Raw genomic sequence first — 17,606 nt, 5'->3', positions numbered from 1 at the left:
AATTATAGTCATTTGAAGAGAGCCACAAACAGACTTGGAATGAAGAGGAGTTACACAGTAAACAAGGTCAAATAAATATGAACAAAGATAAAGAATTTGAAAAGACATTTGAAAAAATGATTAGTCTCAGTACTGTTTTTTTTTTTGTTGTTGTTGTTTTGGTTTTTTTTTTGGCAGAACCAGAGATTGGACTCAGGCCCTTGTGCTTGCCAGGGAAGTGCTTATTCCATTGAGCCATCTCCCGGCCCCTCAGTACTGATTAAAAAGCACAAAGGGAAAACTAACACCGAATCTCTGAAAAAGGTGTATGCTGCTTGTTCAAGGGAATAAAACACTGAGAATTTTGTTAGCTGGGTTCCTAATTTTATGTGATGTCACTTTTTTTTTGCTTATAGAAGAGCTGATTTCAGCATTGTTCTCATAGATACAACCTGCAGACTTGGAGCCCCACGCTGCTCCATGCCCTCACACTGACGTTTCCCCCTAGTGTATGTACTATTTTCTAACACTACTGACTGGCTTACCACTCTGGTAGGGTTTCCACAACCTGCCCAGACGGAGGGCCACCTCTGAGGAACTGGGCTGCCTAGTGCTGGCACTCCGTGGGCCTTAGAATTTGACGAAGGGAGATGTGCCAGTTCCATCTGCTCAGGGACAGGCGTGCTTTCAGTATTCCTCTACCTACAAGATCCTCTAAGCAACCCCTTCTCTAATGCCAACTAACTACTACGTCACACTGCTGGATACACAGCCAAAGGCCAGGAGGTAAGGAAAGAAGAAATAGGTAGAGGTGCAGGAAGCGCAACCATGGGTCATTCAGGTTTGGCTTTACCAAGTGATATCAAAGACTCAAAGGACAGAATGCACACAGCTGGCTCTCAGCCCTGCTGTCGCCACTCCGCTCTGGGCTGGCCTACAGGAAGACTGCCCTGTGCGCTATTCTCCTTTCCCATGGACTGGACACAGGCCTGGCCCTGACCTGGCTGCTGTGTAAGGGAGGTACAATGGATGAAAGCCAGGCTCCCAGTGACTGCCCACTCCCATCCCTTCCCCACAACACATCAGTCAGTACCAGCAAAGGACTGAGATGGACAGAATGGCACTTTATTTTAAGACTTGATTTTTTTGCCATGATTTTCTACAGATTCTTCTATGATGGTGTCATCTTCTTCAACAGTGACCAGGATCTTCTTGCCCACGAGATTAAAGATGTCTTCAGGAGGACAGCCTTTAGGTTCACTGACCTTCACGGTGAGCATGTCCAGTGTTAGCACGGTGCCTTCTGGAATTCTCACCTTGGCCACCACGGACTTGCCCAGCTGTGGACAAGAGGAACACTCAGCATCAGTCAGAGGCCACACCTGTACACTGCTTCCCACTCAAGGTCCCTGGGAGGGTCTCCAAGGAACCTTGAGAGTAGGGACTCAGTTGTATCTACAGTGCGCAGAACAGCATCTCTCACAGGCAGAGACTTCCAGTGTGGGGTGACCTCACAGGCCCCAGGAGTGTCCTTTCTGTACAGCAGACTGCAGGGTAAAGGAGTTAGGCTATGCAGCCAGCCACCAGCCAGCCAGGGTCAATCCCTGGCACCTTGGGATAAGGTATTTTGGCTTCATTGTGAAACAGGAAATATAGGAATGACTCCACAGGTGTGATAAACCTGAAAGTACAATGTTCTCAATATGTGAAAACTATGATTACTTCTGTCTAATCATACAATGCAACATCTCATTGTAAACTTAATGGGGAAACTGAGGCCTACAGAGTGTAACCTGGCCAAGGATGCAGCCAGGACGAGAACCCAAAGCAGGATTGCCCAACCTTTGTGAGCTTACAATGATACAGTTCGCTGGCTATGGCATTCGGGCCACAGGTGAACCACCACTGACCTCGAGGATGAAGGCCCTGACTAATGACCTACTGCTTTTAAGGGACACAAACCTTATTGCCACTTTGTTTAGTGAAACAGAACTGTGGAGGGCTCACAAGTTGGTGAAGGTGACTGCTGTCCACACAACAGCCATGGGGCGCCTCTAAGATGGGGAGGCGAGGGAAATGAAGGCCACTGAAACTTACTTCCAGGCTTCAGCCTCCCCATATATGATCTGAAACAAGTGACCTGTCACCTCAGTCTACATTCTCCACATAAGAGCCCAAGCAACCAATTCTCCTTGGAAATTTAGTATTAGGAAAAAAATGTCTGTTAACTGGTATCACATGCTTAGCCGCCATAACTGTTTCCAGTTTCTAGTACAATTTTCTTCTGCAAGACAGTTGTGTTCTAGGGGCCAGGGAGATGGCTCAGTAGTATAAGTGCTTGCCCAGCAAGCGCAAGGGCCTGAGTTCAATCCCTGCTCCTGGCCAAAAAAAAAAAAAAGATAGTTGTGTTCTTTTTGCTATTGACTTCACACATACATGTATGTTTCATCTGGGGGCAGCAGCAGGCAGGCACTACTCAAATAAAAAATGACAACATCTCCCAAGCCTGGCGTTTGAGCCTTGCCCCAACCCAGGCAGCCTGCAGCAGAAGAAAGGCATCTGCAGGACCCCTGGTTCTGTGATCTGGGGGCAGGAAGGTCCAGACTATCGCTTCCAAGATGCTGAGAATGTCGGTGCACCAGATGGTGGTCTTGGCCTCACCATCCCAGGTGTCTGAAGGCTGATGTGGCCCAGGGAATATCTGTACTGTTTCCCACAAGCCCATCAGGACAGCTAGCCCCAGCGCAGAGCTTCCCTGACGGGAGTGCCACAGACTCTTCCTAGTGTCTCAGGGCTTTCTGACCCCACCACACCCCTGGCTTGGCTCATCCCAGGGCTTCCCCCTGCATATCTATGGGAGGCTAAGACCTCTACAGCCATGACCCACAGTAGCTGCAACAATGACCAAACCTCCACTTCAGTAACACAGTTTCCCTGCAGCTCACATGGGCCTGGCATCACTCAGGGGCAAGGGTGCAGTGTGCCCCTTAGGACAGCAGAACCGAACAGAGACCGGCAGCACCCACCTTCTCATTGCACGCCATCTCACAGGGCAGCATCTGCTTGGTGGGAGAGCCCAGTGCCCTCTCTACAAGTCGCACAGACCGCACCAGCTCAGCCAGTTCTCCAGGCTCCAGCGAGGCCGAGTGATCACTCCCTTTCCAGGTCTTGTCCAAAGTTATGTGACGTTCCAACACCTTGGCCCCCAAAGCCACCGCAGCCACAGATATCGCTATGCCTGTTTCGTGCCCCGAGTACCCTATGGGAATGTCAGGAAAGAGCTTCTGGTATTCCTTTAACATAGAAAAAGGAAAACAATGTCACCCAGGGTGGTACTTCATGCATACTGTCTGGAGTCAGGCAGACCTAAAGTGAGCCACTCACTGGCTGCACAACCTCAGGAAACATGTCGGGGCTCTGGGCCTCTCCTTCCTAGAAAAACAATATGACCTGTCTAGGGTTGTTGTGAATGCTCCAAAACAATGGTTCCTGTCATGATTAAGAGTGTATTTTATGAATGTTTCACCCTATACAAACCAGTAGGAATAAAAACAAAACAATTCCTTAAGCTCAAAAAGTACCTGTCACATTCGATTAGCCTGTGCGACTAAAAGCAAGTGTGCTATAGGCACAAATATCATCAGTTATATGTAAAACCCAAACAATCCGCTAGGCTGGGAATATAGCTCGACGACACAGTGCTTGCCTAGCACACCCAAGACCCTGAGTTCAATCCCCAGTACCAACATTAACAAAAAGGTCAAAATAATCTGTTGGTAGAAATGCTGAATAATTAATTAATCTGTATCGATAATTCACACAGTGGTCAGACATATGGGCAGCCCAAGAGGTGGCTGGTAAAATAACTCCCAAGTGGCATCAACACGGAGATAATTGTGGTACCCTGGCTGGGCATGGACTGGAAAGGATATTTACAACACACTAAGAGCCGGGCATGGTGGTGCATGCCTGTAACCCTAGCGCTTGTGAGCCTGAGGCAGGCGGTTTGCTGCGAGTTTGAGGACAGCCTGGATTACAAAGTGGGATCAAGGCCAGCCTGAACTGCATAACAAAACCCTGTCTCAAAAAGATAAGACAGAAAAAAAGATAACAATGTACTAAGAAAAAAAAAAATCAAGGAGAATACCTGGAGTCAGAAATATTGTTAGTTATAGTAATGTCTGTGGGATGGGGTTACAGAGTAGGTCACTTACTATGCAATATACATTAAGGTTGTTTTGTTTTGTTGTGGTGCTGGGTGTCAAAGCCAAGCCTTGTGCATGAAAGGCAAGAGCTCTACCACTGAGCCATAGCCCTAGACCCTATGCAATGTGTTTTATTTTATTTTATTATGCATTTGGTACAGGGTCTCACTCTGCAGCTCAGACTTGTAGTGATCCTCCTGTTTTCAGCCTTGCCAGCGCTCCTCAGGGACAGACAGGGCCGGTGTGGCCTGTGGTGCTGGGGATCAAATCCTAGTCCCTATGCTTGCCTTAAGTAGGTGCTTAGTCCACTGAAGTATCTCTCCCTCGCCAGCCCTACGCAATGTATTTTACAGTTAAGAAAAGATAATGTTTAAGTTTTAAAAATAATGTTTTTTCTCTCTAGTTAGGTCAAGGGCATAGCCAGAAAGAAGTAGAGGAAAAATGATTAGGAAAGAGAAGACAGATAACTTATGTAAAAAAGATGGCAGCGTCAATTTTGAGAAGGATTAATTTTAACTTAAATATGAACACTGTACAGCAACACACAGAAAAGTTTATATTACCATGGAGACAATAAGAACAGAATATCAAATACTCTACAGCTATTATTCATTCAACAAGCTACCTGTTTAACTACTGTTCAGGCTTATAACAGTTTTGTTTTGCTTCTTTTTTTTTAACGTATTTAGTATGGGGTCTACAGGGTCTCAACTACATAATCGGACTCATAGTGATCCTCCTGTTCTCAGCCTCCCAAGCACTGAGATTACAGGTACGCGCCACCTCACCCAGTCTCGGGTGTACCGGGAGTGGCACCAGCATGGCATGCTGGGGATCGAACCCTGGCCACTGCATTCGGCCTAAGCAGGTGCTTTAGTCTGCTGAGCTATCTGGCTGGCCCTTTTTTTTTGAGACAGGGTCTTGCTGTATAGTTCATTATGTGGCCTAAGGTGCCCTCAAACTCTTGTTGACCCTCCTGCCTTAGCCTTCCAAGTGCTGAAATTATAGGAGTATGTCACCATACCTGGCCCGACTTTATTTTTTTTGTACAGTTCTGTGCATCTTGTTTTTAGAGGTTCAATGTCCTCTGTACATTATGCCTTGTTTATACAGTACTGTGATTTTTGCTGACTGTACTGTATAGTAACTTGAGTTTTATGTTCTGGTATACATTACAACACTACATGTAAGAGTCATGCCAGTAAAGGCAAATTCATCAGTTGAGTTTCCTTTGACCATTTCTCTTTGTTCTGAACGTTGTAATGCATAGACTATGTATAATTCTTCCTTTAGTAATGACTTAGTAGAAGTGGAGCCTAGCCATTAAACAAGGAATGTCTGTACTAAAAAGATAATATGAAAAGAAAACTATTAATGATAGTACCAAGCTCATAAATATGTGTCTTATAATTCCAATAATTTTACTATGTTTTTATAACTGCACACACACATATTCCTAATGAGCTTAAAGTTTGGTTGCTGGCAGGCGGAACAGGTAGGGACGGCCTGAGGTAACTACAGACCAACGACCAGCAGGAGTCAGCCGAGCGTAGGCCCAGCTCTGCCACAGCTGCCGCTGGCTCTTGGGCTTCCCTCCTAGGAGTGAACATCACCATCTGTACAGTGGCAGAGTTAGACAAAACTGTAGAGAGAGCTCCCTCAGGCTGTCAGCGGGTATTCAGAATTTAAAAATAACTGAGCCAGCAATAGCAAGGTCGAAAATGCCAGCGTTTCAAGGCCTCTTACAACTCAGTATGGAAAGACATCTGTGTACCAAGGTTCACAGCCATCATTCACAACAGCTAAAGGTAAAACAACCCAATGCCTAAAGCTAGGTGAGTAGATAAACAATGTAACACATATATGCACTAACATATTATTCAGCCTTAGAAAGGAATGAAGTAGCTGGGTGTGGTGGCATATGGCTGTAATCCTGGCATTCCAAGACTGACGGACAAGAGAATTACAAGTTTGAGCCCAGCCTGGGCAACTTCGTGACTTAGCAAGACCCATTCTCAAAATTAAAAATATAGTGAGGGAAAAAAGAAAATTGGCACACACTACAACATGAATAAATTCTGAAAACCAAGGGAAAAAAGGCTAGACATAGAAGGACAAATACTACATAATTCTACTTATACATAGTCCCTGGAGAGGTCAAATGAATAGAGAAATAAATAAAACGCTGGCTGTCAAGCTGAGGGAGAGGAGAAATGGGGAGTTAGTCCAGAGTTCAGTTTACGATGATAAAAAAGCTCTGGAGAAGGTTGGGGTGTGGCTGCTCAACAGTGTAAAGGTACCTACTGCCACGGAACTGTTCGACCAGACGTGGTTACAACAGTAAATCATGTGTATATTTGACCATAACTTAAAAAATAAACAATATCATACAAAAAGATGTGAGCCAGCAATTCACAGAACAGGGACCTCTAGTGGCCAGTACATGCAAGTAAAGAAAATTTGTACAAAGACAACTATACATTTTATAATGGGAGAAACTTCATTTCAAGATTAGTCTTTAAAACGTGTACTTTATCATTACCCTCTTAAGAATCGAAGTGCTTCCTCAACCCCTTGGTTCTAAACAGACTATAACAGCAAGACTTCCAAAGGATGTTTATAAATTATAACATGTTTGGTTAGAATTGCTTTCTAAAAAAGGCTAGGCTGGGGGTGAGGGTGCCCTCCTCCGCTAGGACAGCCCTGGCCTAGCGTGTGTGAGGCCCTGGACCCAATTCTCTGCACCCTCCCCAAAGAAGACACCACTGTGTTGGGGCCTGGCGAGTCAACAGCCTCCCTCATGCTCACCGAGATGACTCGCAGGTTGACGTCCTCGGCCTGGAGGGGGTATGCGCTGGTGCACTGCAGGAAGCAGAAGTTGGGGTTCAGGGGCTTCACGATCTGGTAGACTTGCTTCATGGTAGCCATTGACTGCATCCCGCTGGAGATCACCATTGGACGACCTGAGAGGCCCAAGCAGTGTCTTTAATTTGGGGGTTAGTCTCTCCCTCAAACACACTGCAGCCATCTGTCTCTTCATTCATCTACACCTACAAACACCCCTTGGGACACTGCCTGTCACTGGGGGAGGAGAGAGCTGAGTGTGAGTGTGAGTGCGAGTGCGAGTGTGCTGAGATCCTGCTCTGGACTCCAGAAGGGTAGACCACTCTGTGCCCAACAGTCATCCTTAGCAAAGTGAACCAAATCTGGTGGACAGGAAGAGCACCTCAGTGGATCAAGGGGTTGCACAGTATGTTACAGGTTCAATATCCCTAATCCGAAAACCTAAAAGCCAAAAACTGGAAACACTCAAAACTGGAATGCTTTTGGCCCCAAGCAGTTCAGAGCAGGGGGATCCACCTGTGGCAAAGCAGGGTGAGCACTGACTCCTACTATTCAAGAGCACGTCTGAGCTGGAGGCCCGGAGCGGGGGCTAAGAGCTGCACCTGGGTGAAGCACAACCTTCAGTCTCGAGTGTCTCACCTACGGCATAAGTATAAAGCATCACAGTAACAGGATTTGCTTCCGCCCTGGGGTTGTCAGGATGTTCACAGGAGATGGCTTAGGTCATAAAGTCACTTTGCACATGACGGCCTGTGGCCAGCTGATAGGGTATACCCACAGAATAGTTCCCTAATCAGTTTCCTCTCTAAAAAGTTTGTTTTTCCTGATAGAGTGGATTGAAACTAGCATGTGCATGTTGGGTACTTTTTTAAATTTTGAGACAAAGTCTCATGAAATCACTAAGTTTTCCTATGTGGTTTTAAATTTATAATCCTTCTGCCTCAGCCTCACAGAGTGCTGGGATTACAGGCATGTACCACCTTACTTTCTTATAAATTACAAAGAACTTTACTTTTTCAATGACACATAAAAATTACACATATTTAGGTCTTAAACCATCAGCCTACTCTCCCACATTTTTTTTTTTTTTTTTGCTCCGAATGCCTTCAGGGCAGGTTTGACTGGCTTGAGTTGTGGGGATCAAACCACAGCAACCTGAGCCTGACTGCTTTGCTGAAGCAGCCACTTAAAGAAGTGAGCTAAGGGGCAGGCCCCCTCTTCCACTTTTTAATATACTAACTTACAAGAAGTTAAGCACATGGTGGTTTTATAAGAAACTTTTTGAGACAGGGTTCCACTATTCAGTTTGGGCCACCCTTGAACTCTTGGGATACCTTGTGATATTTTGATGTATGTATACACAATACAATGAAACATGTCACCTCAGATACGATTTTCCTCATGGTAAAAGCATTCAAGACTCTTTCTTCTAGCTTTTGTGAAATAAATAATATACTATGGTCCTATTGTGCAAAGAATACTGGCCATAGGGGCCGGGGAGATAGCTCAGTAGTTTAAGTGCTTGCGTGGCAAGCACAGGGTCCTGAGTTCAATCCCCAGTACCACACACACAAAAAAACTAGCTGTAATGTCTTTTAACTACAACTTAGTGTCTATTATCCAATCTTTTTCCATGCTCCCCAGCCTCTGAAAACCACCATTCTACTCTTAAACTCTATCAAATTAGCTTCACATTTTTTTAATTTAAAAAAATTTCATCTAAGTATGGTGGCTCACACCTATAATCTCAGCACAAGGGAAGCTGTGGCAGGACCATGATGAGCTCAAGGCCAGCTTGGACTACAAAGTGAGTTCAAGGATGGCCTAAACTGAATAGTGAAACCCTGTCTCAAAAAGTTTCTTATAAAACCACCATGTGCTTAACTTCTTGTAAGTTAGTATATTAAAAAGTGGGAGAGTAGGCTGATATTTGGACTCCTTCGGATTTGATGCCCAAAATGAAGACACTTACCTTTTTTGGCTGTCTTTTCCAGATAAGGAAAATTGTTAGTGTCTCCAGATCCAACTTTGAAAAAGGGAACATTCAGTTCATGCAGAAACTCAACCGCCATCTACAATATCAAGGAGATAACGCTTGCTCACTGCTGTTCAAAAGCAGAGCCCTCGTGGTAGAGGCATAAGTGGAGAGGCGATGCGCACATAGAAAAGGGCCCTCTCCTACCCAGCGAGGAAGATGCAAAGACATGGGAGTGGGCAAGATGTGTTCTCAGACATCTCATTTCAAACCGCAGCATTCATTCCTGGCTTCCCACCACTGGTCCAACACACACTCAGTGCTGGTCTAAGCTGGCTCCGAGACTCAGAGCAGAATCACACGGCTGGCCTGACTCTTCCTCCCCAGGACCAGTGGGCAACCACAACAGCATCAGAACTAAACCTTGAGGCATAAAATCAGGCAGTGACAAGGAGTCAGTCTGAGGCTCCACCCTTTACTCAGGACCAAGCAGCCAGAGAAAGAGGTCACTTCCATCCGTGCCAAAAAGGGAAAATGGAGCGTTCGGTGGCCCAGCACTGATACAGTGATCCCCAGCTGGCAGGGCCAGTGGGTCACAGAAAAGCAAGCCTCAGTCACCTTCTTCTGACCCAAGATCAATGCTTAGGGCTACCTAAGGCCCCTGACACTCTTACCTGGGACTCACCAGGAAGTGCCAAGAAGTGGGGAAACGTTGGCAAACACGCTGAAGGATAGGCAGCCAGTTACATGAGTAAAATCTCAAATGGCCATTAAATAACAAGGATGCAAAACAGCTACTTTTTAGTTAAGATCTTTGTCTAGCTCGACTGAAGTATAATTGGTTGCCAAAAGCTGCACACAATGTACAAAACCTGGTGAGTCAGGAGACATGTACACATATGATCCCATCATCACAAGGTGACAAATGCACCTACTACCTCCAACTTGGGGGGTCTGAGTTTTTCTTTAACTGAAGTTGGAATATCAAATCTCAGAATGGTTCCAAATATCTAAGTTCCATCAAAAAACACCTAAATTAATAAATAAGTTAGGATCTGATGAGCGAGGCCAGTACTTCTAACATTTTATTTATGTATACAGATATATAAATCATTTATTTATTTATTTGGTACAGTGTCTGGCTATGCAGCATGGACCCATAGTGATCCTCCTGTTTTTAGCCTCCCCAGTGCATGTGCCACCACGCCTGGAGCCCAGTTTTAGTACAGCATGCAGGGATCCAACCCAGATCCCTGCGCTTCCAAGCAGGTGCTTAGACTGCTGACCTATCTCACCAGCCCTCTAACATTTTATTATGTGCACAACAATCTCCCAAGGATTCTTTTTTTTGGTATTTTAGGGAATGGTCTACAGGTGTTCAGGGTCTCACCACTAGATCAGACTCATAATGACCTGCCTGTTTACAGCCTCTCAAGAACTGGGAGTACAGGTGTGCCACGACACCTAGTCTCAGTTGTACCCCAGGGGCGGGCCAGCACGGTAGGCCTGGGGATCGAACCCCCTGCCCCTGAGCCTGCTTGCAGGCGCTTTAATCCGCTGAGCTATCTGGCCAGCCCTCTCCCAGGGATTCTTTCCCTCCACCTTTTTCTTTTTCACTCACTCCTCTTTATATATCACACTGTTAATCATCCCTCTAAAGCTGAGACTGAAAAATAATCCATTTTCAACATATTGAATGAATAAAGCTTAATTTTCCCAGCTATCTGACCCTATCCGGCAGGTGAAGAACGTGTTTTCTACGTACAGAAGGAAACTTCTAAGATTTCTTCCAGATGATGTTCAAAGGGTGGGGCAATAACTTCCAGGCATTTGCACATGGATAAGCCCGCTGGGGGGGCCAGAGCAGCAGAGGTAAGGAAGAGAGGGTAAATGCAGAAAAGCTACTTGGCCAGAGCCCACCCACAGAGACTGTGACGTCTGCATGAATTCTAGCATTTTCAAATGGTAAAAAAGGAGAACTAGGACCGGCCAAATAGCTCAATGGATTAAAGTGCCTGCTTAAGTGGACACAGTGGCCAGTGTTAGATGCCCCCACCACCCCCGGGGCGCGCTAAGGGTGACTGAGACTAGGCATCGTGGCGCATGCCTGTAATCCCAGCTCTTGGGAGGCTGAACACAGGTGGATCACTATGAGTCCGATATGCATAGTGAGACCCTGTAGACCCTTACTGAAATACAAAAAAAAAAAAAAAAAGAACTAAGGGAGAAAAAGAGTGGGCCTACCTGGCAGCCCTTCTGGGGCAACTGCTGCCACCTAGTGCCCATTTAGAAAACTGCCACTCCAGGCTCCTCAGCCCAGCAAAAAATGCTCACTTCAGTCACCCTGATCTTAGCCTTCCCTCCTAGGGCAGCGCCACTGCGCACCCAGGGCCTCTCAGGCTGTGCTGGAGCTCAGGGAACCCTTCCTTTCATGGCCTCTTTGGTTTTCCGTAGCCTGCCCTCTCTACTGTCCAGTCCACCCAGGTACAGGGATGCCAGGCAGCCTCAGGACTTCTCTCCCTGGCTCTCATCCCATGGCACAGAGGTCCTGGGGTCTGTCTGAAGGAACTCATAAGACCCTCCTTTGGTACTCTGCCAGCTGGGTTCAGTGTGCAGAAACCAACACATTGGTTTGGGGAAATCCATACTGCCACAGCTCCACAGAGGGTCCTGGCCAACCAACCTGTCTAAGGCTAGCATATGCCAACCTGTTTGGCTCAGGATGCTGAAAACACTCAATACAGTCCAGTAGAAAAAGTAAAAAATATGTGCCCAAAGAACCCCTTTCAGCACTGCGCACTAAGCTCTAGCAAGCACAGGGCTAAGAAGAAAGGGTAGAGAAGGGGTTTCTGCAGTCCTTCCCACTCACGTTTCTGGAGCCCACAGGAGAGCAAAACCCACAGTGATGAGCTGGGAAGAGTAATGGACACTCTAGAAAGGGGTGGCCCATACATAGTACATGAGGCCACCATGCCACCTGCTGCTGGGTGACCACAGTGGGAGGAGACCAGGACAGAAAGCCCCTGCAGAGGCCAAGTGCTATGAAGGAAGGTAACAGTGATGGCAAACATTTCAGCGCCTCCAATGACATAAACAGACTGCTGGGCACATGTACCATAGGCTCACCACCCTGCAGGTGAAGGAAGCACCTCTTCAGGCCACCAAAACGGCCTTGGGTTCCCTCTGCTTCCCATGAAACTGTCCATTTACTCAATATAAAGACCTTCTGCCTCTTTCAGCTGAGTTTTACATGCCTTTGCACCTTGGTCAGACATCCTGGTAGTTTATCTTTCCTTGGCAAACAGAGAACACCTAGAATGGCGAGTGGACTGGAGAAGGGCAACACTCACCAAATGCCTGTCTAAAAGGAAAGCAGGGCAGAGCAGCAGAGGTAAGGAAGAGAGGGTAAATGCAGAATGTTTGCCTAAACACTGGGGCCACTCACTCAGTAAACACGGAACAAGGAACAAGCAACCAACAGCCAGCTGGACAGGAAATGCTGGCTCTGCAAACACCTGCAAGGTAAAGCTAGGTAGCGCTTAGAAAGGCTCTGAAGACTCCACTTTCCAGTCAGTGATATACCCTGTAATCCATCATTCAGGAGGCTGACACACAAGGAATTCAAGTTTGAGCCTAGCCTGGCAACTTAGCAAGACCCTGTCTCAAAATCTGGGGCAAAGGGGCAGGGCTGGGGATATAGCTCAGTGTGAAAGCCGGAGTTCAATCTCCAGTAAGAGACAGGAAGAGAGGGAAAGAGACAGAGGAAACAGGAGTGGGATAGGGAGGGAACACAGGGAGAGGGGGAGGGCATTTTCTTCTTCCTCCCTGTGCCCTAGGTAAGCCAGGAGACCAGCTGGGAACAAAGGGCACTCTAAACAATAAACTTCTTCGGCAAAAGAGGTTGAAGCAGGAAACAGCAAAGGGTCCTCAGGAACAAGCCAGCAAGCACTGATGGAAGCAGTCCTGGCCCTAAGCTCACTCCAGCAGCCCAGGCCACATACAAAGTGTTAGCACCCAGGCCAGTGCTCGGGGCCCAGCTCCAGAGCAGAAACCGAAACAACGGACAGAGGGCTCCCTGGGAGTGGAGAGAAAGGAAACCAAGAAAGGCTGCGGACAGAGGCAGCCCACACCAAACACCCACACTCCTCTCTCTTCCAATGTTTCTGGCCCTCAAGCAGCACACAGAGAAGGAACAACCTAGAGAAGTGCCTTTTCCTCAGCAGTCACTACCACCACGAGGTGCTTTGCTCTGGCCTTCAGACCCAGGAGGCTAGGCTGAGGTGGGAAAGCCTTGTCCCAGATACATAACACCTTGGTGACATCACTGGTTCTATGCTGACTGGGGTGTCAGACAACAGCTCATTCACACATAGAAATGGAAATAGAGGCCTAAGGAGGGCCGGACCCACCAAGGTCCCACTGTGAGTTAAGGGCAGAGTCATGGCACATGTCCTGACCCTGAGCCTAAACTGCTTTTCTTCACCCTCACTTTTGCTGCGCCCTGGCTGTGTGATGTGCTGCATGTCAATAATCATACTTAATCCTCCAACTGTAAGGAACCCCACTTTATATCTGAAGAAACAGGCACAAAAAGGTAATACAACATCCACACAGAAACACCAGGAATGACAGACAGAGCCATATTCAAATTCACAATCTGGGGCCAGGGAGGTAACTCAGCGGTCTGAGCACCTGCCTGGCAAGCACAAGGACCGAATTTGATCCCTGGTACTGCATGCTGTGTTGGCCCTGAAACTGGGCATGGTGGCACACACAACTGTAACCCAGCACTGGGGAGGTTGAGACAGAAGGGTCCCTATGAGTCCAAGCTACGTAGTGAGACCCTGTACCAAATAAAGAAAGAAAGACTTTTTTAAAAAATTCTTTTTTTTTTTTTTTTGAGGACCTGGGGATTGAACTCAGGCCTTTGCGCTTGCCAGGCAAGCACTTATTCTACTGAGCTATCTCCCCGGCCTCTAAAAATTTTAGAATCTGACCCCAGAGCCCACTCATTCAGCTACAGGCCCAGAGTCCAGGCATGAGCCACACAGGACTGTGCACCCAGCAGCAGAAATGGTTACCTACCCAGCAAGGAATGCACCACTCAACAAAAGTGTGTACCACACAGCTGGCTGGGGTTTACAGCAAACAGCAATGATGTGTGCATACCATACGGCAGTATCTTGCAATACAGACAGGGTATACAATCACAGCAGAGATGTGTAGCATGCCACTGGGGTGTACACCCCTCAACAAGCTGCCCTGATGTTTAGCTCTCTCTCTTTTTTCTTTCTTTCTTTCTTTCTTTCTTTCTTTCTTTCTTTCTTTCTTTCTTTCTTTCTTTTGGTCTTTTTTTGAGACAGGGTCTCGCTATGAAGTTCATTCAGGCTGGCCTTGAACTCACAATGATCCTCCTGTCTCAGCCTCCTGAGTGCTGGGATTATAAGCATGTACTACCACATCCAGCCACCAATGTTTAGATTTTTATGTTCTTAAAAATTACTGAGGGGAGGGGCCGGGGAGATGGCTCAGTGGAATAAGCGCTTCCCTGGCAAGTCCAAGGGCCTGAGTTCAATCCCCAGTTCTGAAAAAAAAAAAAAAAAAATTACTGAGGGGGTGGGGAATTACTGAGGGTGAGCTGGGGAGACAGTTTAGTGGACTAAAGTACCTGCTTAGGCAAGCTTAGGCAAGCACAGGGACTATGGTTTAATCTCCAGTACACATGCTGCGCCAGCCCTGCCCTCAAGGTAGGCTGAGCTGGCCTAGTGGTACACGCTTGTAATTCCAGTGCTGGGGAGGCTGAAAACTGGAGGATCATTATGAGTCCAAGCTGCATAGTGAGACCCTGCAACAACCAAATACATTAAAAATAAAAAAATTACTGAAGGTTAGGATGTGGCTAAGTGGTAGTGGTAGGTCACTCACCTAGCAAGTACAGAGCTTCAGACTGGATCCCCAGCACTGAAAAAAAAGATTACTGCTTCCTGAGTGCTGGGATCAAATGTGTACACCATCACGCCTGGCCCCCTATTTGAAAATTTTAAAAAAATAAATAAAAGAGCTGGGGATATAGCTCAGAGGAAAAATGCTTGCCTAGCATACCGTAAGGCTCTGGGTTCAAATCTTAATGCCAAAACAAAACACAACAGCTAACAACTGTCTTACCTCAGGGCATTGTTATGAGGGGTAAATGAGTTGTAGACTAAAAATAAGTACTTGGCTTAAAAAAGGGGCACAAAACATGCAAACGGTAAAGAGGCTTATTCTCACCATTCAGATAGTTAATGGTAGGATCAGAAACATTATCAAAACCTTTTGGATTCCAAAGCCCATGCTCTTTTCTCCTAAATCTATTCTGAACGGTGTAAAGCCACTGAACCACTTTTAGTTGGCTCACTCATTCAACAAGTAATTCTTTTTTTTTGGGGGGGGTGGTACTGGGGATCAAACTCAGGACCTTGTGCTTGCCAGGAAGGTGCTTGTGCCGCTGAGTCAAATCCCCGCCCCAACAAGCAATTCTTGAGTAACTACTATGTGCCAGGCATAGAGATGTCAGGAGTGGGGCACAGCCTAGTAGAGAGAAGCAGTAGTTATTTACAGTAATCACAGAAGTAGAGCACCATGAGAACTAACCAGGAGTGGGGAATCCTAGCCAAGCGGGGGCACAGGGGAGAATTCCCTAAAGAAATACTATTTTAAGCTGGGATCAGGCAAATGTCCACTTCCAGGTTGTTTGGCTCCCAGGCTGAGAAGCCTGATCCATCGTGCTGCCCTCCAAGTGACCAGCATGTTGAAAGAACAGTATCCAACCAGAGTGATGTAGCTGTTGAAAAATCGTTCATCCTATTTCTTTAGATGACACCACACAGAATCCCAGAAACTCTTCCAAGCTGTGTGTACACTCTGAAGGATTAACACAGTAGCATCCCTGAAATGTCTCACTGCAGCTGTTTGGTTCCTTGCTCAAGCTCCACGAAATGCAGGCTGATGCATCACCAGTTCAAACGGAATTTGGGCAAGCCCAGGTCTCAGACTCAGACCTGGACGCAGAGGGAGGCCTCCACCTCAGCCTGCAGGGCAGCTACTGGCTGAAGACTAGCAATGTCTAAGCAAGTAGGCAGGCTTCCTAAGAAGTCTAACCCCTTCCTGTCAAGACAGCTCCTGGGCCTGGGGGCTCTTGAGCCAACATCAGGGGCAGAGAAGAGCAAGGGAAAGCTCTGACTCTCCAGAGTTTTCAGACGGTCACTGTGTGATTCTAAGGCTCTCAGAGCTAGGCTGATGCCAGGCGGCAGCAACCAAAGGACTGTGAAAAGCACACTGCAGGAGGCATGAGGTCCTCTGCCGTCAGCACCTGCTTCCTAGCTGTGAGACACTGCATAAACTTCCTCGCTCCTCCAAGCCTCTCTCCCTTAGCCTATAAAATAGGGTACTTTGGGGATAAAACATACTGCTGTAGATGTAGATGTGCTGAATTATGCCACATACTTTAAAAGGCAAGAGTATGACTATTACATGCATCACTGTATCTGCAGGTCATGCTTACAAATACTGTGACCTGAGGTCTGCAGAGCTGAAGCCTGAGAATGCCAAGCTTCTCAGGGGCTAGTGTTATCCACCACCCCTCCTTGTGAAACAATCAAGGCTTGGGTTGGATGTGTGTTGTCAATTTGCAATCTTATTTTAGGGCAGAAAAAAATGGCATAAATAGGCAGAGTTCTGCTTCAGACAATCTAGTCTGAAAGACATGAGAAAGTACTTCAAGAGCCATAAAATGTTCTTAGGTTTCAACTAATAAAGCTGTCCTAAGGCAATCACCCAGGACACAGGATAAAAGATGCTCATCCTAGCAGTATCTATTAGCACAAAACTTTAAAAAGTAAACTTCATGTCCAAAAGTAGACTATAATGAGGTATGGTACAGTATACCCTCCAAAATAAGTACTGCATAGGCTGAACATGGTAGCCCATGCTTGAAATCTGAGTACTCTGGGACGTTGTGGCAGAAGAATCACAGGTTCAAGCCCAGCCAGGCAAATTAGCAAAATCCTGTAGAAAATAAATAAATAAAGGCCCTGGGTCCCATACCTAGTAACTCAAGAGGCTAAGTCAGGAGAATGGCGAGTTCAGAGCCAACCTGGACGGCCTAGCAAGTTCAAGGACAGTCTAGATTACACAGTAAGTTTCAGTCTCAACAAAATAAAAAAGGAAAGAAAAAAAATCAATTTATACATCAGATGGGATAAAATTCTGGGCTTTTTTGTTTTGTTTTTTGAGATAGAGTTTTGCTATGCAGTTCAGGCTGGTTTTGAATTCACTGTGTAGACCAGGCTGGCCTTGAACTTGCAGTGATCCTCCTATCTCAGACTCCTGAGAGCTGGGATTACAGGTGTGTGCCACCACAGCTGGCCAAGTCTTGTGCTACATTAACTGAAAAAAGCACACATGAAACTAAATGTTACGAGCCAGGCAAATATGGCAACCAGGCAATAAAACACACATAAAACAACTTTACGTGGAAACTGATCAAAAGAGTTGGCATACATGGGTTATGAATCAGTTTTTTCTCTTCCGTTTTAATTTTTTTTTTTTTTTTTTTTTTTTTT

The 17,606-nt window shown here is 46.4% G+C and overlaps 1 protein-coding gene across 1 annotated transcript in view; it reads right to left on the bottom strand.

Moving 5' to 3' along the window:
• Window positions 1–1,088: 1,088 nt before the first annotated feature.
• Window positions 1,089–17,606, bottom strand: part of Nans (N-acetylneuraminate synthase) — a 20,484-nt gene continuing 3,966 nt past the window's right edge. The window contains exons 2-5 of the mRNA XM_023705464.1: window positions 9,001–9,100; window positions 6,993–7,147; window positions 3,006–3,272; window positions 1,089–1,319 (exon numbers count right to left, since the gene is read on the bottom strand). Coding sequence (XP_023561232.1) covers window positions 1,110–1,319; window positions 3,006–3,272; window positions 6,993–7,147; window positions 9,001–9,100 — 732 coding nt within the window. The 3' untranslated portion in view covers window positions 1,089–1,109. The remainder of the gene's footprint in view (window positions 1,320–3,005; window positions 3,273–6,992; window positions 7,148–9,000; window positions 9,101–17,606) is intronic.

Source organism: Octodon degus, unplaced genomic scaffold, assembly GCF_000260255.1.
Source record: "Octodon degus isolate 3935 unplaced genomic scaffold, OctDeg1.0 scaffold00221, whole genome shotgun sequence".
Lineage (NCBI taxonomy): Eukaryota > Metazoa > Chordata > Mammalia > Rodentia > Octodontidae > Octodon > Octodon degus.
This window is presented reverse-complemented; position numbering and strand designations above follow the sequence as displayed.